Raw genomic sequence first — 23,504 nt, 5'->3', positions numbered from 1 at the left:
CAGACAGGACCATCACATTATGCTCTATCCAGATCCATAGCTAGGCAGTGAGTATTCAAACATCCCTTGTCTTCACCTTCCAGATGCTATAAATATCAGTGAGATTTTTCAACTCACAGCACTGATCAAGAGGATTTGAACTGCACTGTCTTAGCTAAAGGCAGCTGTACGGGAGACAAAGGAGATGTAGGAAAAGCCACAGGAGACAGAAATCTGTCTCCGAAGAGTAGCTGTTTCCTCCTTACTGTTGCTGATGAAATGGCAGTCTGAGAAAAGGCAGCAGCACCACTACTGTACAGAAATGTTACCAGAATTTATCCCAGCTATCCATGCAGCAACATGAAAAAAATAGGAAGACCCTCCTAGAACAAATAACTGCGCTGTTCAGTACTTACCAGCATGGATCTGGCTATTTATACAGACCACAGTCATGGCTGTGTTCTCATGGCTCCTGAAACAGAAACGCCCTAGAGTGCTTCCAGACTATTTTAAAGGGAGATTATTTAAAGGGAGATTAGTCAGCCTGCCTAGTGCAGCACAGGTTCCCTGGCATTCCTGCTCATGATGCCATTCCAATACTGCAATCCTGCTTGAGGGCAGGGCAAGGGGAGAAGAAAAGAAAGGAAAACAAAACCAAGGGGAGAATGAAGATCTAGGCTGCCACATGAAGTCCCCAATGCAAAGACAAGAAACCAGTGCCATGGGAGGCTGTGCTGCAGTGTACTGCACCCGAGTCCCTCCCATACGAGCCTGTCATCTGTGGACATCTCTGCCCATGTTCTTAGTCCTTAGTCCACTGAGCTCTGTGAGATGCTCGGTGTGGGTGTTGCAACACTTCATTTCCTCATATTGCCAAATGGGGTTTGAGGGAAGGTGTGATGTTAAAAGGCTGGGAATAACTGCCATAGAAACAAGCCCAAGGGTCCTGGACACAGCACTTGCAACTGTAATTGAGGAAAATACTAAAATCAAGTGACTTCCATCTATTTGAAATAGATAGGAATTCATATCATACATACCAGTCCCTCTGAGGTTTAACTGCCAAGGGATGCATGTGCTACTTTGCTCCTAAACCCTACTGAAATAGCATTGAGTGGCTTGCAAGGAAGAAGGTAGCAGCATTTCAGGCAGCACAATCTAAGGACATTGGCAAGGCAAAGTTTGTAGACCACAGCAATATATTCTGAAAGACCAAGAGGTTTAACTGGAAAACCCCACAAACTTGTGGGAACACAAAGGCCTGAAATACAAGCAGGAGACTGGAGAGCAGCACACAAACCGCTCAGACCAGTATCAATTCAGTCACCTTGGAGTTAGCTGTGCTTTTGCGTGAGGTAAAAGGGTGAGAAAAGGGAAGCAGAGTTGATGTGTAATTCTTTCCTAGGAGAAAAAGAGGTAGCTGGTAACCTCTTTCCAGATGACAGAGGTGCTAGTGAGGGAAAGGGAAGTTTATCAGGTAACCACTGAGCCATTATTCCCTTCCGCACTATGGCATTTACTGGAGTTTCGCATTTATTTGCCAGGTTTATCCCTGTGAGGTGTCCTGTTCAGGGAGGCTGACCTCGACCTGCAGTTCCTCTGCAAGACGCCAGGGAAGCTGCTGTACTGAGATCCAGTACCTCACCCCTGAGCTGGGCAAACACGAGGAAGGACGGGCACAGTGGAAACACGTAAGAGAAGGGGAGAGTTAAATTGGAGGAAACCATTACTCATAGTTTGCAAGTTACACGGCTGTAACGATTTCCAAAGCAGAGAGTGTTTCCAGCCCACCAGAAGAGTCAAAAGCAGTAACAGCTGTCAACAAATGGATCTCTGATGGATCTGATGCCTGGAAGGCGCTCAAGCTGCATAAAGGCTAGGTGCTGGCAGACACTAGGAGAAGGTACTTGTTCCTTCCGCTTCTGTCCTTCAAGGAAGCACACACAAACTTGTCTAAAGAGCAGGATGAGCCCTTGCATGTTTATTTGCCCTCTCCAAAAAAAAAGTGACTAAAAAGGATAACATTTCCCCTGGCCTCAGCCCTCAACATGTTCAGATCCAAGCTGAAATGACAGTATGTCTCTAAAAACAAAGAAAGAAACCCAGCAGAAATGAGGTAATATGCTGAACTTTATCCCTTGGCCCCCATCAGAGTGTTCTGTGCAGAAGGCAGCTTGTTCCTGAAGGAATTCAGATAGATCCCAGAAGAACAAACCAATCCATTCAGGGAGCTTTAGGAGGGAAAATACAAACAAAACGCCCAACGAAGTCAAGTGCAAAACCCAACTAAAATCCTGCTTTTCAAAGCAAGCACAAGAATCCAGGTCCAATAGTTCTCTACTCAACATCAGACCTGATCCTTTCCAAACTTATAAAAGTCAACTAAGTGCTATGTTGAAATACATTTCTTGTTTCACTGGAAGAAATAAAGACATTTCCATTGGGATACTGTGGGAGGGAGAGAGGCAGGAGTAGCCACATTCCAATTGTACAGTGCTAAGAAAGAGCAGACCCAATTTTCTTCTAGAATACTTGCTACACGGCGTATTCCTGTGTGCAAGCCTTTCCTCCTAGGCAAACAGCATGATTGTGCTTGTTTCTGCCAAAGCCTAGCATCACAGTGCTCCATTTGCAGCTTTCTTGTGCCCCTAGAGCAGATCCTACACTAAACCTAGGCTATGGGATTTCCTACCAAGCCAGACAGCACACATATTTATTTAGTCCAATAAATCACCTTCAGTATAAAGTCTGAAAGAAGAGTTATCAGTGAGAACAATAAACAAATTAAAACGTTCAGATTTCAAAAGTGAAGAGGCACAGAACTGGAATTACTTTAATCCATCAGCCAACTGGATTAAACTTTTTAACCACACTAGAAACAGAAAGGGTTTCTTGTGGTAAAAACTTCGTACCACACTTACAAGGGGATTTTCAGCCTCCCCATTACACGCTTTCCTAATCAATCAAGTTCTGCTTTTGGCTCATGGCTCAGCCTAGCACGAGCTGCTGTACCTTTAAGTGGAGGTTTTCTTAGCACTAGAGAAGAATTACATGAAGCAGCAGTATTAATGTTAGCGCATGTTTGGTGGAGGCATACACAAACTGCACTCCTACTTGAACCTACAGGATGTTGTATTTACCTTTCTAGTTCCTAGCACTGCCCACTGTTATGGAAAAGTTGTTGTTTTTTTGTCTTAAAGAACTAAAAATAAATAAATAAATAAATAAATACCTCTTTCACTCTGTGTCTCCTGGAAGCCACGTCAAATGGGAAAAACACAACCCAAACAACAAACCCAAAAAGCACTCCTACTGGATTAGATAAAAGGGAGGCTCACCACACTCTTGCCAACTAGTCTCCAACCTGCAAAATAATTTATATTGGCAGCAATGTCAGCTGCCCTGGATCCCAGGAAAAGCTAGCAGCTGGCATGTATACACAAGGAGACATTTAAAATAGCAAACCTGTTTTGCATATAAGGGGAGGTTCCATGTGAGCTGGACAAGCACTAGGGAAAGAAATTATCATAGTAATTAAGCAGCATACTTCTACCTGCATGGATCGACAGCGCTGTAGAACTGCTGTTGTTTCTAATGGTCATGCAGTTCAGCATGCTGTCTTATGTCTTGGTCTTCTTGTCCACTTGATTTGAGGAGGGGAAAGTTCCTCTGGAACTGCAGACTCCCGGCGCTTGCACTCAGAGTGCTCCTGAGCTCTGGTAAAGTTTGCCACAAAACCCCAGAAAATAGCTATAACCAGCAGGTGATGGTGCTGTGATCATCTGATATATTCCTCTTCTGGCTCCAGGCACATCCAATCCATCAGCGTGCTGGTTTTGGATGAAGAAATGGACTAGCACAGGAGTCCCCACGCAGTGGTACAGGAATAATGTGCTGGTGCAGGCAGATACAGGCCCAGCAGCATCTGTGGAGGTGTTGACAGGGCCAAACTACCCCAGCAGCTCCAGTCAATGAGCTAATGGGGAGAGTTAGGCATAAGGACAGAGAGGAGAGTATGAGCCTGGGGTCCCAGGTGAGGAAGAAGAGGATGGCATCACCCCTTCTCCCAGCTGTGCCCTAGCTTAGAGGCAGCACCTGCAGTGCTGGGAGTAGCCAAGCCAATGATTTCAGGACTACCTTGTGATAATGATCTAATGTTGTGCTGCTGCTGACAGAGATGACCTTTCCTATCTGCTTCTTTCACTTTACCCTCTTCTCTACTGTGTTTCCACTGCTGCCATTAGTGCTTCTTGTCTTTGAAGTGACCCAAGAAAATGAAAACAACAATCCTACAAACAGATCTTGCTAGTGATGAAAAAGGAGTAATAAAAGTCTCCTCATTTGATGGCAGTTGTAGTCCATCTGTGCAAGCCAAATAGGGAGTTGCAAAAGCATGGATTTACAGCCAATCAACCAAATGCTTTAATGCTTCTGTATTACTAATTACCATCTTCCCTCTCTCTTGAGCAACCCTGTATCCCTTCTTGTGCCAGCGCTGATGCTCATCTCACCTGGGCAAGCCATCAGAGGATGTCAGCCTGGCAGAAATGAGTCCAGGAAAAAAAAAAGAAGTGAAGTTTTCTGCTGGGTCATTGTCTTGGACTGCGTCAGCAGGAGTCAAACAAGCAGCATGATCTGAAGCAGGAGCATGAAGCTGTTGACAGGAGGAGCAGGCTCACCTCTGTGACTGGCAGCTGACGTTAGATCAAATTAGCTGTATCGCAAACCCACACCCCATGTTTACAAACTCTGCCTAACTAGGCTAGTGTTGCTTTAACTGAGACACACAGGAGAAGCCTGAGGGCATTTTTAGCTCTCTGCTTTACCTCGAATCAAACAATATTCAATGTGAGGGAAAGTCCTTTCAGAGACCATGACATTGATATCCACTAGATAGTAACTTTTAACAGTGACTCATGGAGAAAATCCAGAGTCAGGTAAAACAGAAGCAATTGAGGAAGGGAGGCACTAACAAGCTGCTAAGGTGCAGTCTGCCAGAAAGCCAGACATGAACGATTGCTTTGTGGATTTCTTCACCTTTTTTCAGCTTCCAGGCTGACAGCAGTGTTACTCAGGTGCTTTTCTGAGTCACACTTCTGCAGCCAGACAACACATAAATGCTCATTTGTTCAACAGAAATCACCTTGCCCAGATGCAACTTAAAACTGGTTGTCCATCTCTTCTTAGTGCAGGAAGTCCCAGATGTGGCTTGCTGTGGTGGCAATGTTTTGCTGTTTTACATTGGCAGTGTGCACATGGCAGAGTGGCCATGCCTCTGGCCACCTCTGATCTCTCCTTATCATCTTCTCCTCCTCAACTAAGGCTCCCACCTTCCCCTGCAGCCAGCTGGGGTGTACTGCCTTGCCCTGCTCCCCAGGGCAGGAATCAGATATGGCTGTGCAGAAGGTAACAGCCTACAATGGATAAAACTACTCCCACAATGAGGAATGCACTGCTTAGTCATGTTGAGATTAACCAGGGTGAACCCCAGTGCCTGTGCAGGACAGCCACACAGTCAACATATGGGCACCCTGCAGTGCTTCCCCTGCATGGCCACTGCCAAGCACTGCCAACACCCAGGCCTCCAGCACTGCTCTTCATACATACCACAGACTTGTATCTGCAAAAAAACCCCTCCTCTTTGGAAAAAGTGCTTTTTTCCAAACAACATGTTGTATGCTGCAACTGTATTACAAAACTCTTCCTTGCTAACTATCAAAAATGGATGTCTCGGTGCAGACCTGCTAGGCTTGATCCTCCTTCTTTGCTTTTGGTGTAAATCAAAATCAGTGTCACTAGTGAAGTTTAAAACGGGTATAGGTCTGAGGAGAATCAAGCTCTTCACTTCTATTGTTCCACGCTTACTTCATTGCCCTTAGATCTGATTGTTGTAATGAAAACGTTTTTAAAAAGGTTAAAAAATGCAAATGGGCTGTGTGGGTGCATTAATAAGAGGATATAAAAATAATGCAGAAGATAATATAATGACAGAATACTGAACAATGGAGCATTTGCATTTTGAGGACCATGTTCAATTGCGGGTGCCACCTCTTAGGAAAGATATAGCAATAGCTGCAAATGAAGGCTAAGAATTCAGAAGCTAGTGCTTTTATGAACATATGTGAAAAGAAGTGAGTAGGAAACAAACACAGGTTACATTTAAGGAGTGATACCTAGTCCATTAAAAATAATCAGTGCAGAGTGTTCAAACCTGATTCCATTGATTGCTGACACTATTAGAAAAGCAGGCCCAGCTCAGGTAATTCAGCATTTTTGTTGTGCTGTACAGTGCAGCAGCTGCTGTCAGGCAGCTGTAGTTAGAATCCAGAGGTCTTCTGTAGAGTCAGGCCATATGAGAAAGAAATGATGCAGTTCTGCAAATTTTCAGGTAGAACACCTTGGGCTGCTTTTCAGACATTAGGGATTCTATGACGGAATATGGTATAATCTGTGCAGAACACAAATCCTATAGACCTGAGGTCTGACTGAAAGTCTGCTCTGTCAGGGGAAAAGAACCAAAACCAAACCGAAACACGAAAAAGCCAGAATAACAATAATAATGCAAATGGTAGTGGCAGAGCTCTTTGGGAAAGAGGGTTCATTGGACAAGGAAAATTCTGCCATTTTATTTTCACTCCAATTCTAGTTAAGGAATTTAGAGCACATTTAAAACCAGCATCATATCCATACCAGCTGTAAGAGCAGCAGGTAAGAGGAGCAGGTACTCTTTGCATTTGTACCATTTCATACTCTATTTACTCCAATGAAGTTGTTTCTTATTTCCCTCAGAAAGAGTAAGCACAGAATGGTGCTGCTAGTGTTTCTTTCCCAGTAAGTAATAGCCTCCTTATGGAAAGAATTGGGCAAAATCAAAATAATACTCCCTCAGCCCAAAGAGCAACAACATCACCCCACAGTGGACCCATAAGAACTGCTGACACTCCATGGCGAGTCGTGGGTTTGTAACAGGAAAGCTTCCTTACCCTGTGAGAGACATCCATTAAACAGCCTGCCTATGACACACATTACACCATTTTTCCATTTACTTTGCCTATTTGGAATGCAAAAAAAAAAACTCAACAAACTTTATTTTTGTAACTAAACGAATGGCACAACCTATGGGAAGCAAAAGAAGAGAGGTGGTGAGATTTACATACAAAAAGGGGATTGTAGAAGCAGGATTTATTTAGCTCTCAAAATAGCGACACTGGGAAGGAGTCACTGAAGCAATTTAATAACTGGAAAATGCAATAAAACTGGAGGCCTTTGCTTCATGTACTCTGCCAGTGCCAGGGCACTCAGATAAGCAAGTCTGACGCACAAGGTTAGGTAGATTCACCCCGGGATGAATTCACCCTGCGGTGAATCTTGTGACAGAGGGGCAGCCAAATTCCAGTGTATATCTCATTCCCGTGTCCTGCTAGCCGACAGACCAGGAGTGCGCAGGTCTGATGGTGGCTTTGATTAATTATTATAGGATTAATTGTTGACAGTCCTCTACATCCATTTCAGGCCCCCATCTGATATAAAGGGACACTGGCACACAATGACTGACCTCAGATTAACCAAAGCTTTACTCAAGCAACATTTGGTCTCCCGTGGAGTAGGCTGGAGGCTGGGCATACAGCTCCATTTTAAATAGAATAGCATAATGTCATGACTAATTAAAATATTTTGATATGAGCAAGGCACTTGGTAAGTTCAGTGAACTTCAAAAGTCAAAGGAAAGACTACCGTCAAATTGCGCAGTGATTCTGTTTGTAAGAGTCATTCAAACTGCAGGCTTAAAAATACCAAGTGAGTTACCCAAGGATGAGGAAAAACTTCTCTCCTAAGTATAGCACTGCAGAGGTATCTACAAGCATTACAGGCTTATTTCTCTTCCTTTGAAGTGTTGGGCCCTAAGCTGCCCACAGAAGAGGGACATTCAAAGAGTAGCATGCAAGCCCAGTGGAGAGAGCAGCAAATGTAAGCACAACTTGAGTAAGAAATCATATATTGCAAGGGAGAAAATTTTAACTGGCATTTGGATTAACAGATCCGAAAAGCCTTAAAATAAAACCAGGCTTGCTCTGCTATATCCACCCCAGTGTCCAGGTGTGTGAACACACATGAAATTTAAAACTGGCAACCTAAAAATAGTCATAAACATTCGGGTCTTTTCATCTCAAATGGCTGTAAATCATGTAAAGCAGGAGCAGTTTCTCAGCCAGTGGGCCTTTAAAGTGTGAGCAAATACCATTTGCTGTTTCCACTCTTTGCGTTTGCAGATTTGGACAAGAGCTTCACCCAGTTGTTAAAGATTTATATGGGAGGTTTAACAATGCCCTGTCATCAAGCCTTTGGCACAAGCAGTGCAAAGGACATTCAGGGCATATTTGTACTAACTTATCTGGGTAAAGGGAAAGCTGTTCCTTTAAATTATGTTTGCTGTGACTCTGGAAACTGAGCAAACAAAGTCTGAGGGAAACTTCACTCTTAAGCAGAACTGACAGAAGGTACAAGGACCGAAGGACAGGGATCTTCTTTCCAAAGGACATACCCACCTCTGGAGCCACAACTGAATTGCAAATCTAACAACCTGGGGGAGTTTAGTCCAGACTTGTTGGACATACCTCATCCCTATGACAAATGAGACTGGTTCAGCCCCAGACTGTCAGGTGAGTAAAATCCTATTCTGGGGGGATATTGGAAGAGGAACGGTCTGAGGAAGAAACCTCAGGCCACAGCGGGACGAATTCAGCGCCCAAGAAAGAGCCGACTTTGCTCTACAAGTGAAGTCACACTGAAGGAGTCCTATGCAACCCAGACAGAGCACAGCCATGACACTGTTGAAATGCTGGCTAACAGAGATGAGAGACACCATTGGCACAGCTTGACATGCATAAAAACCACAGCAGGGAGGAAGCCTAGTCAGAGGAGACCCAGCCTGCACAGAACGGGCATTAATGTGACCAACTGAAGAGCAAACATCCCCCAAAACAGCCAACCAACCTGTGTGTCTTTTTCCAGGGGCAGGACAAGCTGTGATTTTTCCTGGCAAATGGGGTCTTGCTTAAAAAAAATACATAAATAAAGACAGGAAATAGGAAAAACAGCCTGTTTTCCTCCTAACACCAGGCTGACCATTCCCCTTAGCTGATCTTTCACTCTCAGGAGACCAATTGCTGTGTCTCCAGTGTAGCTGTGAACACTGCACCAGCAATTCTGTGTATTTTTAAATGCACAAAGTAAACAGGGACTAAAATTCCCTAAGAACAAGCTAGCTCTTGAGAGATGAGACTATCGACAGATCCAACTGTTATAGTGGAGCTGCCACTTCCAGATCTAGTTGAAAGTAGGAGATTGCACTAAAATAGTAGGAAAAAAAAAGAAAACTTTTCATTGAACCTGCATAAAGGACTAATTGGCTGACATTAAGAGATGGACAGAAAATTTATTCAGGTCTGATTTTCTCCAGACTCAAATTGGGAGTGATAAATCAAATCTACTTTAAGACTAACTGTCAATACAGGAGATGTGTGAACCACCAGAGTAATTACCAGATAAGAAGAGCCCTGAGACAAAGAACCCATTGTCCCACACTGCTATAATTTGGAGAGGACATTTGCAATGAGGACAATGCAAAATGCTTTAGCTATATAATAACTGTCATCTGTCCCTGAGTATATGGCCAGTGCCTGAGGCTTTCACTCCAATTCTCCTTTTGGAAGTAGCTTGTTTTATGATTTTCATAGGCAATTACCATCTTTCCCACAATAGTGCTTGGAGCCAATATTTCATGTTTCCAAACAGCAACCCATGGAAGCAGCCCCATGAGACCTAAAGTAAGAAAAACTGCCAAGACTCAGTAAAACCTAGAACCATCTACAAATTTCATCTTCTCCCTGCCTTGTTTCCTAGCCAAAATTATCTTTGAAACAGATGTCTACGAAGCAAAACCCCAACAGGTCTAGCACGTTACTCAATCTTCAAAACCCGGAAAGTTTTTTTTTGTTCCAAAAGGGAGCAATTCCTAAAATAAGGACTCTTTCTTAGGGGGGAAAGAGCAACAGAGACACTGAGGAACTAGAAATCTAGACAATGTGCCACATGAGCACAGAAATGTAGGAAATACCAAATGTAAATATCACCCCCCCCAAAAAAAAGAATGTCCAAACTGGGTAATTTTTTCTTTAATTACAGTACTGGCCAGAGCTCTTTTGAACCCATCAGGCTATCTCATGTTGTGCTTTTGTACTTACACTGAGTTCCTGCTGAAGTCACTCAGTAGAAAAAAAGACTATGGAAGAAATACAGTATTCATAAACAGTATATCACTCCCAGTCTAGACTTGGGGAACTAAGACACAAGAAAAGCTCAAGGTTGCCCAGGGAACTGCGGCAGAGCTGAAAAATGACACCTGCTCTCACAGGACCTGATTCAGTGCCGCAGCTGTCAATTCAATACCCTTCCTCTTCCTGTGCTTAAAAGAAGAGGAGGGTAACAATCGCTCTTAGAAGGAAAGGCTTGAAAGGGAAAGGTTTGCCAACCTTTTACAGCATTTGGTGACCTACAGAACTATGGTTGAGGAGACCATGTCAGTTGTGTGACCAAAAATCAGAGACTTACTGTGGATGCACAGACAGAGAACACTACGCGTGTTCCTGTTTCTCTGCAGTGCAATGCTGTAGCTGGCAAACTAGAGGCAAGTAGGAGTGGCTTCTGGATGGGATTGCCTAAACCCTGAGCTGCGACCCCAATACTAGGACAGAAGAGGCTGCTCTGCATTGGAAGCTGCAGTCCTGCAAGCTCCCCTTGCTGCCAGGTCCTCTTGTAGGGCTAAAAAGAGCCCTTCTGAAGGGCAAGGTAGCATGAGTGATGCTGTTTGCTGTACAGTTTCCAGAGTTGTCTATCAAGTATTTTTCTTGAGTTACTAAAGACACATGCAGTCAGAGTAAGAGGCTGTAAGAATAGTATCAGCTTATGTCAGGTTTGAAATTAGCTGGAATTAGCTTGATGCAGTTGACAAGGATAGCCTGGCACAGCAACACTCCAAGCCTGCCTGACATTTCAAACCAGTAGAAACCAGTTTAACAGGATTCTGATGTCTAACTGACTTCTGGCTCCTTTGCAGCTAGAAATTTGCAAGCAGATTCACCAAACAGGCACTCCTTGGACCCTCCACCCAATAAACACTGAGGGAGGCAAAACTGAGAGCTCTACTATTCCTTGATCAACAAAATCAGCCACCTTCTCTCACTGCTTCTGTAGGGAAGCTTTCAAATAAAACCCTCTTTGAGTTCTTACCTCTCTGCAGTTCAAATAACCACCCAAGCTCATTTCTTCCATAACAAGTGTCTCATAGACAACCAGCAACTAGAAATAGAAGTGGATGTCATATTTTTCCCCCAAGTAACAGCACAGGTGGTGTCTGCCCTGGGGACACTGGGCCTGTATGCTTGCTAACCAGTCTGTTTTGAAAAGCTTCAACCAGGATATCTGCTAACCTCCTCTTCTAAGCGTCCTGGCATTAATAAACCTCTCTGCTTTCAGCCAGGTGTTATGCTCAGGACATTATTGTTAAATCTGTATACTTGACTAAACTATTTCATCACAAAGTAAACTTTCTATACCAGAATCCTTTAATTTTTAAGTGTAAGCTTTATGTTGCATATTCTTCCCATGGCTAAAAGGCTTCACATGGTCCATACAGAACAGAACAAACAAAAAGGAAAAAGGACTCACAGCTCCCATTTGCAACCCTGTAGAAAAAAGAAAGTATCACCAGGCAGACTGCATGTTGTATGCTTTGAGGCTATGTCCTGTGATTTGCACCTAGCCCTGAGCTGATAGTTGTGTTCTCCCCCCTAGCCTAGGAGATGCAGTGATTTGGCTTTTAATTATTCATTTACTTTCCAGAGAAAAGCCAGCAAAACCTCATGAGTTTAAGACCACAGCTACTTAGCAACAATTTCACTAGTAACCTTCTAAGCAGAAATGGGGAATGGGATGGCATCAGGGACAATGTTTCATAATCAGTAGGAAAAAGGAGAAGGGGCATCCTCTAGAGACAGGAGTTACTGGTAGTAGAGAGGAATATGTCAGTGATGTCAGAACGACATGATGAGCTTTATACATTTTCCTTCATAGGACTGTCTCAAGCAAGGATGTACTTTTGCCATTGCATGTGCACTAATTTAAGGGAAGGAATAAAAATAAGGTCAGGTTTGTGTTTAATTAGTTTAAAGGGCTTATATTGAAAACCAGAAGGGCTTGTAGATTTCCACTTTAAAAATTAGATTGACTGCCCCTACACAGCTGGAGAGCATGTATGTTTATAAATGCATATATATATGTACCTATACACATATAAAGTATAGCTCCAGAGGGGAAATTCTTTAACATCTTAGTTATAGCTCATAGCTATGTCCGCTACATGAGACCCAATGGATGAAGAATGGAGTGCAATGGGACAGGGCTGGAACACTCTGAGATGCATGGATTGAGCAGAGATGACAATTATTAGGGGCATACAAGAAAGCACCTATTTCTAATAATTATTTTTGAATTGTAAATAATTAGTAAAAGTCAGAAAGATAAATCATGCTGACAGCAGAAAAACATGCTGTTAGTGTCAATAATTAAGTATCTATTGATATATATATTTGTTAATTAACACAAAATAGCTGTTATAAATAGTCCATCTTTCATGCAGAGGAAGTTGCGTGAAGGCATGTATGCTTTTCTGTCACAAGTAAGTACCCATGTGTAGGACACACTCATTCTGTGCCTATGTTTACACATGTATGCTTACCTCTACCTGTAGCAGGGCCCACAATGACAGACTTAATTCTGGAAAAAGTTTTAGATCTAGCAAGGCTATTTGAGTCATTTTGAGCCATTTTAAATGCACTGATTTCTCTCTCCAAGCCCTGTTCTATTGGTCTCATGGTGCCTAAAGCACATGGCTTTGCAGGCTATATTAAACCGATCCAATGTATTTATTTTTAGTCTCTGAAGTGTTTCTAAATAGGTCCTATGTAACATATGTGCAAGACTTAAAGGTCTTATTGTCACAAGCACGTAATGAACTGCATAATTCTGTCTTGATTTTGCTTGCTATAAATAAGGTACCTTCACTAAATCATGGCAATAAAACCATTCTGTAGCCTTTCTCACCTGAAAGGCTACCACAAAATAGGAGTGGTTGTAGTTTGGTTCTATTAGGACTGGTGATAGAATCCAATCTTATTTACAAAATAAGCACCAAATGTTTGTTTTTCTGGAAACATGTGGAGTCAAAAAATTTGATATTCTTTCAGACAGCATCCCCAAAAATATTGTATACTTTTCTCTGGCTTCTGCTGTGAAGCTCTTTGGTCTGTATCTCACTTTCTTGGCAGTCTGATCTCATGCTCCTCCCATTTTTCTCCACCCCTGAGCCTTAATCAAATAATAGTTTGGCCTTGCACCTAAATAGTTCAAATTCCTTTGTGAAATGTCATGTACCTTGCTTTGAGCAAGGACATATGCTTAACTGTCTCTTGCCACCACCTAAAAGAAAGGGTCAGGACCTATAACACCTCCAAGAAGTGTTATCCAACCAGTAACGATGAAAACATAAATATACATATGGTCAGGCAGGTCAGGGCCCTTAGGCTGAGGCAGTAACATGTGCAGCCTGTGCATCCTTCTCCTGGAAGTTAGTACCCCTGTAGCAGGGGTGGCTCAACAGGACACGTGAGAGTGCCTCACTTACACTGGCTTAAAGTCTGTGCATTAGCTTAAAACACTGATGAGGCTAGATGAATTCATAGCTACATCTGCTGAGAGCTAAATCTGCCAGAGCCTAGGGCTGAGTCTGTGGGTGTTACTATTCCCCTGACTCAGACAGAAATATCTCCTGATGCAAATGCAGGCCTGAGCCTGTGTGGAGCCCCAGTGCCTTCAGTAGAGCTCACTGGTGTGTGGCACTCCTCAAGGGATTGGCACCCACATGAGCAGGAACGGCAGCGGGTGAGTAAATCCTGCTGCTGGATTTTGGACTGTGCCCCATCCCAACAGAGCTGTTTTCGCCTCGTTGTGATGAGGAGTGAAATAGTTTAGAGATGAAATTCCACTCCACTTAAAACTGGGGAAGAGAGAAAGAAAATCAATGCCTAATACATGAGTAGGGACGTAATGGGGGACTGATGGCAGTGGGAGGCAGAGGTTTGGTTTCCGTTTGCACAAGACTTTCAAAATAATTAAAGCAGTTTAGAAAGAAACTGATAAGATGCAACTAAATCGGCATTTGCATGTATATTTAGATTGCATATAAAGAATAAGTATTAAAGGAGCTGTGTTAACTACGAGGGCTTGAAGACAAAACACTGTCTTAAAGAGCTCCATCTGCTTCATCAAATATACATGAAAGGTTCATCCCTACATTCAGTGTGCAAAACCTTCCAGATGAGTCATTAATAGAGCTTATACTGGAAACAACTTCAATATACAAAAAAGAAGAAAAGACTGTATGACCTTCTGCCTTTATAGAGCATGAACACCCTGCAGCCAAGACAGTACTTTCTGCATAGATTGAAGGGGCATCCAGTCATGGATGGATTTAAGGTGACGGCAAAACTAACACACCACCAGATAACTCAGTGTAGAAGTTCACTGCCCTGTGTGCTGAAAGCATCTGCCTACCTTCTGCCAGGACACAACCCTTGCATATTTTGTGTGGCCACTTAGGCACATCAATACTGTTATCTTGTCCCTGGTGGTGGTAGGGACATGTTATACAATAAGACAAGGGCAGCTAATCTTCTGTGACTGTATGCATCTGTATAGAAGAACCATACAGTCAAGTTGTATTCATACCTGTTATTTTCTGCTTTGAAATATCCCCGAGTTGCATAGCTTGAGATTTGAGCCTGGCTGTTATATTAATCAAGCAATCTTCATTACCCTTTCAGACTAGGCAGCAGCATTGTATAACACTGGCAAATAGAGCATTTTTCATTTCAAAATCATTTAGCATTCTTTAAGCATATGCTTTCTTACTACAGTACTTAACACTTCTTGATCAGACAATACACTTCCCCATTTTAAAGGGGAATTAGGATGTGAATGAAGCACTAGATCGACCAGCAAGCAGAGCAACTAGTCTCTTTCTACTACACCTCTTCTATCACAGGGAAGACTGAGTGCAGGGAGCCAGCTAAGTCCCACACAAACAATTGCCTGGTGGTGGTGGAAGGGAGGGTGCAGAAGAAAACCTCCCAGAGACAGAAGCTGTCAGCTCAAGGCCAGCACCAGGCACAACAAAATAGCCCATTACTCAGGGCAGCAAATTACCAGGGGCAGCAAAGCAGCTGTGATCCATTTGGCTGCTCTGCTGTGCTGGACTCTTAGAAAACTGCTGCCAGGAGAGGACTCAGCTTGTGGAGCAGCAGGTTTGGTGGGGAAATGAGGTGGCTCTTCACAGTGCACTGCTTGCACCCCTCCTTGTTACAGCAGCAGCCAAGGCAGCCAGTCTGACTTCCCAGGGCTGCCAGCACATAGCACCTCCCTCTGCCACCAGTGCCCACTGGGGCTGTACCAGTGACAGACCACACAGTCTGCCTCTACACCGGTTCACACAGCTGCGTCCACTGGCACGCTGAGGGGTGAGCAAACAGGGAGAGATGATCTACCAGAGCTAGATCAGCCTCTTGCTCCTCATTCCCAGAGCAGACTGAGCCTGTCTGAAATACCTGCAGGCCTACACAGCTGCAATCTCAGCTTCTGCTACTAAATAATCCTAATAGAATCATAAAATAGTTGGGGTTGGAAAGGACCTTAAGATCACCTAGTTCCAACCCCCCTGCCATGGACAGGGACACCTCACACTAAACCATGACACTCAAGGCTCTGTCCAACCTGGCCTTGAACACTGCCAGGGATGGACCATTCACAACTTCCTTGGGCAACTCATTCCAGCACCTCACCACCCTTACAGTAAAGAACTTCTTTGTTATATCTAACCTGAACTTCCCCTGTTTAAGTTTGAACCCATCACCCCTTGTCCTATCACTACAGTCCCTGATGAAGAGCCCCTCTCCAGCATCCTTGTAGGCCTCCTTCAGATATTGGAAGGCTGCCATGAGGTCGTAGATTATGATTATCATGATTAAATCTAACTGATTAAAAGGAGTTGCCCTTTTCATACAGCTGTTACCCTTTGAATCCCCCTCAGCTCATCTCTTTGTAGAGCATGGACCAGCAGTTAGCTCATTGGCCTCTACAGCCAGAGCATGCGCCTTGCAAACATATCCAATCCCACCCTCCCACAAGCAGCAGCAGTCAATTTCCCAGCACATCCACATGCCAAGGTCCACACTGCTCTAGGAACCTCAGTCCTCAGTACAATTTTGATTAGCATTTTACCTAATACAGAATCACAGAATCAGCTAGGTTGGGAAAGACCTTTAAGATCATCAAGTCCAACCAGAAGCCATGAAAAACCTGCCATAAACTGCACCCCACTTCTTGCTGTGTTGCTTGGAGATATTTGGGCTCCCCAAGTTCAACTGATTTTGCACAAATTCATGGTATTTACTGGTAAATGCCATTTTTTGTTTTAAATTGGCAAGTAAAATTTCCATACAGTCAAATTCCTGGCGGTATTATGTGAGTCAAAATGTGTATCTCTAATGCTGCTGCATGAGCATCATTTGCTGGTTTAAACTGTTGTCCTGTTTCTCTTCTTCCCTACAGACTGCTACCTTGGTATCCTTGAACTACAGAAAGTATGTTTGCCTGCAAAGCACATTCAGGTAGGTGTAGCTGCAGCAAGACATGTGATCTCAAGATGCCAAATGAATACACTTGGGATAGGCTACTCCTGACGCAAGACCTGACACTCACCTACCTGTGACTGTCAGAGGTGAATACCTGCTTCAGAAATTCAGTACAAACACTCAGACAGGGATAGCTACATCCACACCTTCACTTACTCATTCTCTGTCACTGATTAGCTTGACTGCTACCAGAATAACATAATACTAAATTTGAATGTATCCTTTAATCTCACCCCTACTTTTTAGTACACCTAAAGGAACTGCAAAAGCCGTGACTATTTGACTGGCATATCAATAAATTGTTTCTCAATAATTTCTTAAGAATCCAAAATTGATTTTGGAAGCAGAAGCACTGCCTTCAAAAACACGTTCTCTTCTTGAACTCCTCACTGAAGAAAGTAAAACCCCATATCTATTGTTTATAGCCACCACAATAAACAAGTGCCCTCTCATCCCTGCCTCTCCTAGAAAACATGTAAGTCTTTCTCTTATCCATTGCTATATTCACTTCTGGTCAAACATCTTGTTTGTCAACAACTGCTGGGTAGCCTGACAGCAAGCTAACTGTTCAGGATAGGCACCCCTCATTCCTCTCATGGACCAAAAAGGTGTATCTGGCAAAGATAACTACCCTGGTTTGATGGGGCTACTTGGGACGTAGCTGGTTAGGTCTTCAGGCAGCCCAGCTGAGTGAGTTTCACTTGGCCATGCAGGAGGCTCCTTTGCTACCAAGTATCTTTGTAAAAGCTCAACAATGACATCCATATACTTTCATATTCACCAGGTTAAGTGTAAGGGGAAAACAGCCTTCTCCATGCATGCATACACTCCCACACACACACGCAAGCACCTATCTATTTGCCTAATGATTCCTTTGGAGATTTACATGGTTTGAAATTGCTCCTGACTTGTGAGCAGCTCCTGTAAAAACTTTTACTCCTTTTTTTTTTCAAGAGAACACCAGCAGCAACTTGCTAAGCATTGCAAACTATGTGGGCATTGCAAAGGCCATCAAAGAGACAGGTTTCTGCTCCCGGCTGAGTAACATGGCCAAGGGGTGGCTACCTGAAGCATGTAGGAACTTTGATGTAGAGGAGATTGCTGCAGGTTCATCTCCTTGATGTTCATAAAACAGAAGAGAAATAAAAAATAAGGGATTGTTAGAGTTTAGGGTTAGGAAGGATTATAGGTGCAATATTACTTGTGGTCTAACAAAAATGCTTCCATCACAGTTGCAAGGATCAAGCCTTTGGGGATTTAGTCTTGGGACAGTAAGAAAGGCACAGGAAAAAAAAAATAGCCTCTTTCTTTTCAAACCACTCCAACAGCAGCTGTTTTTATTTAGCTGTACCACTGAGCCACAGAAACAGACTTGGTGAATCCCTATACCTCAGAGTGATTTACAAACCAAACTTAACACCACAACCAACAAACGGGTCCTTCACACAGTTCCAGTAACACTGGAAACAGCCCCAGAGCAGCCACCAATTCCAAACAATCCAAAAGTCTTGGCAGAACTGAAGTCAGGATCCAAATTTAGCAGCTATGAGCTGCATGCTGTGGTTCAGGTTATGAAAGGAGAAAGCAGACTTTCTCATCTGTAAAGCCAGGAAGCAGAACAACTCAAGCCCAGTGCATGATTTCAGGTAGTGACCCTCCTTTTTATGAGGATAAAACGTAGGACACTCAGAAATTTTAGGAACCAGAGAATTCAAAGATGATGTCCCAGCTGCCCCTGATGTCCCAGGATCAGCTGTGGAATGACCCTGGGGGCAGGCAGGAGAAAGGTTTGTGGCACACATGGCTTCATAGAGACTGCAGAAGACCCACAATAAAAATTGAGACACGTACCTTCTAGAGGAGGACATACTTCATACTTCTTGAATATACTCAACCAGTAACAAACCAGTGATACATATAGATTCTCAAAACAGCAACTAATGACTAATCCATAGCACCATTTTATGCCCTTCTCAGTGAGCTGTCATTTTTATATTCACATTTCCTATACAGCATCTCTTTCTCCTATTCATGATAGCCCCATCAATCACAAAATCACGTTACTTACTTAGAAAGGCTTTGACAGCTATGAGAATTCAATGAGACAAAGCCAGCAGTGAATGCTTAAGTAATCCGTTCACATTTTACCCAGTCTTGCAAAGGCTGAAGGATCAAATGCTGCTGTCATAGTGATTTGGCCCCTAAAAATGCTTAGAAGTACTCTGCATAGTCCATGTACTGACAAGCAAGCAGAGTAGTGGGACACCTGTGCTGAAGTCTTTGTGCCACTGAGGGGGTATATCAGCATTTGAGGGCAATTCTGGGAACCAAAATCAGGTCTCTGCACTCTCCATACTACATAATTTTGTCTCTCCTACCTTCACTTATCAATAGTTACAGATTTTATTTCACTTATCTGCACCGCAGGAGTGTTGTTAATAAATGTTAGAAGGCACCAGACCTGTAAAATGCATTTTACTTCTACTGTAGGGAGAAGTACACAGATAATAGACTGACTCACAGAGCTTTCTCTTCAGCTTTTACTTGCTATTCTGTAACATCTTCACCCTCATAAAAAAGAACATGGCCATTACTTGTATCCACTGAAAACCAGTCTACTCCTCACAAATGACAAAGGGAGCAGTCGTCAAATAGGACACTTTTCCAGTAACAACTATAGCACTACAATGTATCATGGCAAGACAATCATAAGCATGTCAAAGCAACATTCAGGATGTTGTAATAAGGCTTATAAGGTGATGATCTCAGACTGCTCAGACAAAAAGTCCTGGGAAATCCGTTATCCGAACAAGATCATTCACTACAGCCTCTGAACTAACCAGAAATTTTTCCTCTCTTTTCCTATTTTGGTGTGTTTTGTCTGTCTCTAGCTCTAATTCAGATAAAGCTGATGGAGTTGTGGAGGCTACCTGTCTTCTGTCGCCCTGCTGCTGATCCATCCTCTCAGTTGCCATAGAGACAAGATCTGGAAGCCATGGATGGGCATGGGAGAGAAGCCTCACACAGGCTGTCCTTCTGTGGGCTCTGGGAGGACCTTTCTCAGCAGGTACTGAGAGAATCAGATTCAGTCTCTGAAGGTGAGGAAGACTCAGAAGATGCTAACCCCATGACCCACGAGAGGAACACACATTACATTGCCATTCAAAGAAACTCCAGGTACTACCGCTCCATGAGGCTGCCAAGTAGAGAGAAAAGGACTTTAAGAGAAGCAGTGCACACGGGGCATGCTACAGGTGAGTGCTGACCCAAACAGCATAATGCTCCCTTTTCCAGTGAGATTAGGAACTATAGGAGTTGATGAGATTAGAAAGGGGACAGGGAGGTTAAAAGCAGGTCACCAATCAGCACATTCACATTACAGAACACCCCTGTCTTATGACACAGCTGGCACAGAGGTGCCATCCTTCTTTGCTCAGCTTGGTAATGCAAAATGGTTGGATGCTTAAACATGCTTCATGGCAGAGAATCTAAATGTGGGGCTCTGCTTTGCCATCTCTCTACTCTCTAAGAGAAAAATTATCTAAACAGGGAGAAACATGAACCTGTCAATGAAGTAGATACTTCTTTCGTTAGCAGAAAGGACATATATTCAAAAGCAGTGAGATCTATAGAAGTAACCGCATACAAAGAAGAAGCTGGCAAGGAAACAGTCAGCAAAACCAGCTCAGTACATTGACGGACCAAGCCTCTGGAAATTGCAATGGACCTCTGTGAGAGGGGAGCAAGACTTCCCTGAAAATACAGTTGCTGCCACCTTGAATTGCATACAGCTGTAATAAACACCTAAGCTCCCTTTGAACTGGGAGGCTGAATTAACAGGAACACCATCCAGAACATACATGCACTCAGTCATGGCTTCAGCAGAAATGGAATGAGTTTGCTTTCTCTGAGTCTGAACAGAGCATGACTGCAAAACCAGGTGTTCACTGAGCTGGTGCCTTGTCTGTGAAAGAAACAAGAGTGATGAGAGCTGAAGAGTGACCCCAGAAAGGAGTTATTGGAACACACTCAGAAGTACTGGAAACAGGGCTGCAAGAGAAAACTGGAAGCGGTTTTAATTTAAATGCTAGATGATAGAGACCTGGAACTGTGAAAGCAGAAAGTGCCCTTCATCCAACAGCTGTTCAGAGAAACTGAATTTTAGAACTCCTTGTAATTAAAAGGAATTGCAGCAAAGACACCTATCCTAGCTTCAGATTATAATCTAACAGAAACAGTGCACTGGACTCTGAACTTTGGCTAGCTGCATGAGTCAAAATGATACAACACTACTCCTGCTCATGGCAGGAGGGGTTGGAATTTGATGTTCTTAAGGTCCTTTCCAACCCCAACTATTCTATGATTCTGTGATGTTTGAGTGCTATGCAAGCCTATGAAAGCTGTTGCTTTGTTGTGCAGTAGCAAAACACAGTGCTTCAGCCCCTGAAAGCAGACCAAGTTCTCTATGAGAATAGACATCCTCTAGCCCAAAATAAAGGAGGTCTGGGAAATATCCCCAAGAAAATAGGTGTCTCCTGCCTGCCTTGCCAAGGGAGCCACGCTATTTCAGCAATATAAAGGCCCATTCAACCCTGTGGCGTGGACAGAAGGGAAGTTCCCTCCTTTCTCAAAGTTTCCAAGCAGACAGCAGCAGAGCAAAGAGCTCCTGTTTAATATTCTCGTACCGTTGCAATGAGGTTTGTGGATAAACTGAGCATTGCCTGTGCCAGAGCAGAGCTGCTCTCCACCCTGCCAGTGCAGCAGCAGGACCAGAGCAGAGCCCTCCTCTCACCACCTCCCCAGAGCACTGCTGCACAGCACGCACAGAAGGGACTTGCCCTCTCTCCTGCTCCCTCAGCATCACAGCATCCAGACCACTGCTGAGAAGACCCTCACTCCTGTTACCTGCTGGTGCCACTGCAGGAGGACCAGCATGGGAGGACAGACCTTCTTCACACATCTGCAGCATCACGGCATCAGGACAACAGCACAGGAGGACTCCCTTCTGTCTAGACAGTGTCATTGAGGAAGGACAAGCAAAAAGAAGGGCTTCTCTCTTAGCAAGTCATTTGAGCATCCACAGAAGCTGACCTGCACTTGTCTTCCACACGCCCCTCCCTGTTACCACTGCTTGAAACAGGATCTGTTCCAAACAGGGCTTTTTCTTCCATATCTGCAATTGTTCAGCAAGACACACTGGGAACATTTCTTTTTTTCCAGCCCATACAGCAAGACCTGGGCTAGGAGCAATAGCTCTTTCTCCAGTATGACTGTAGCAAGTCCAGCTCAGAGCTCTATCTTTTAAATTCAGCTAGGATTGTGTAAGCAGCTCTTCTGCCCTCTCCCTCTACTTAACTGATTCCATCCCCTCTCCCTGAAACCGGACAGCGAGTGCTTCTACACCAGCCTCATTTGTAGCAGAAACATCTTCTGACAGATTTGCTGACGTGCATGGAAGCAAGGGATGGGTGAGCTCTTTTATCTTGACTTCAAACCCATTTGAACAGCAGCTATCCAAGAGACTGACTCAAGCTCAAATGTTAACCTGTTCTCATTTCTGCTAGGGAATGACTGGGAGGGGGAGGAAAGAAGGAAAGAAAGAAAGAAAGAAAGAAGAAAGGAAGAAAGGGAAAGATACAGGGGAAAATACAGAGTAGGATGCAAAATGGGAAAAATAAAGACTCAAGAAATGAGAGCACAAAAATTAATTTAAAAGAATGTAAATCCAGCACAGAGAAAGGCTTTTATATAGGCACCCTTTGCACCAGCCTAGCTTTGGCTTATAGCCTAGGAGCTGTAAAACATAATAGATGTTTTCCTTTAACTGAAAAAGAGTTTGTTTTTTTTTTAGCAATCTCCTCTGACAGAAGGATAAAGTGTTTAAATTATTCAAAAAGCAAAGAGAATAACTCAAACAGCATTTCATAAGCCCTTGGCACTGTTTTAGGGAGTTTTAAATGTCTGGATTTCACCATTTCCCTTCAAAAGTCCATAGCACTGATTAAGAGAGTGCATCAGAAACCTTCAGTCAGAAAAGCTTCAGTCAGAGCATTGAACTGCCTGTGCTGTCACCAGTTTGAAATGCAAACAGAATTATGATTTAAACCAAAATATTTCTACTAAAAACCAACAAGGCCATTTATCAACAAGCCTCAGACAACAGGAGGTTTCATTTGAAAAGTGAGATGCACCGTCTCCTGCCAACTACTGCAGTAGTAAGCCATGGACTTAATAAAACTTTGGCTCCCTGTGAAAGGATCAGAGGTTCATCTGAGGGAAATTGAAGAAGCAATTAAAAGTAAAGCTCCTGCCTCACCCAAATCTAGCCTTGACTTAAGCAGTAAACTGAATATCTACTGTGTGCATGAAAGCAGAGCAATAACAACTTTGGGAACCAAGTATTGGCATGCACAGGCACACACAGCTAAACCTCTTCTGCTTAAAGAATTGCATCAAAATCACTGGGAAATGTACTAAAAATGTTGGGACCCAACATTCACCACCAGTTTTCAGTGGTGAAAGTGCTACTTGCACTGATATGAACTGATAATGTATATATATCTTCACCTCAACTGCATTTGCATCTCTGACAAAGGCTATACAATTCTGTACTGTGCAAATTGATGACACTTCAATCTTGTTTGAAAATCCAAGCTAAAATATAGCTGTCTTTGTGGCTGTGGTCTTCCTGTTGCCTTTGATGTAAGCAAGCCACTACTT

General features: G+C 43.4%; 2 protein-coding genes across 13 annotated transcripts in view; one reads left to right on the top strand and one right to left on the bottom strand.

Annotated features, from left to right (window-relative positions):
* NEU2 (neuraminidase 2) overlaps window positions 1-23,504 on the bottom strand; it is a 36,785-nt gene that overhangs the window by 4,431 nt on the left and 8,850 nt on the right. For 2 of the 11 annotated variants that reach the window (XM_061465323.1, XM_061465328.1), the window contains exon 1: window positions 3,533-3,652. The exons of 3 other annotated variants lie outside the window; for them this stretch is intronic. The gene's annotated coding sequence lies outside the window, so the exon portion shown is untranslated. Of the gene's footprint in view, window positions 1-395; window positions 932-3,211; window positions 3,445-3,532; window positions 3,653-11,268; window positions 11,338-12,775; window positions 12,925-23,504 lie in introns of those variants that run through there. 6 more of the 11 variants (XM_061465327.1, XM_061465329.1, XM_061465326.1 and 3 more) reach the window with 6 other exon arrangements.
* Window positions 8,438-23,504, top strand: part of NGEF (neuronal guanine nucleotide exchange factor) — a 49,166-nt gene continuing 34,099 nt past the window's right edge. The window contains exons 1-3 of one of the 2 annotated variants that reach the window (XM_061465315.1): window positions 8,438-8,639; window positions 16,702-16,760; window positions 19,676-20,038. In XM_061465315.1, coding sequence (XP_061321299.1) covers window positions 19,780-20,038 — 259 coding nt within the window. In that variant the 5' untranslated portion in view covers window positions 8,438-8,639; window positions 16,702-16,760; window positions 19,676-19,779. Of the gene's footprint in view, window positions 8,640-16,701; window positions 16,761-19,675; window positions 20,039-21,607; window positions 22,253-23,504 lie in introns of those variants that run through there. The other variant, XM_061465316.1, reaches the window with a different exon arrangement.

Source organism: Pezoporus flaviventris, unplaced genomic scaffold, assembly GCF_033815535.1.
Source record: "Pezoporus flaviventris isolate CSIRO_AGI_PZ_B2104156 unplaced genomic scaffold, CSIRO_AGI_Pfla_v1 ptg000040l, whole genome shotgun sequence".
Classification (NCBI taxonomy): domain Eukaryota; kingdom Metazoa; phylum Chordata; class Aves; order Psittaciformes; family Psittacidae; genus Pezoporus; species Pezoporus flaviventris.
Note: the sequence above shows the minus strand (reverse complement) of the source record. Positions and strands in the feature narration are given on the sequence as shown.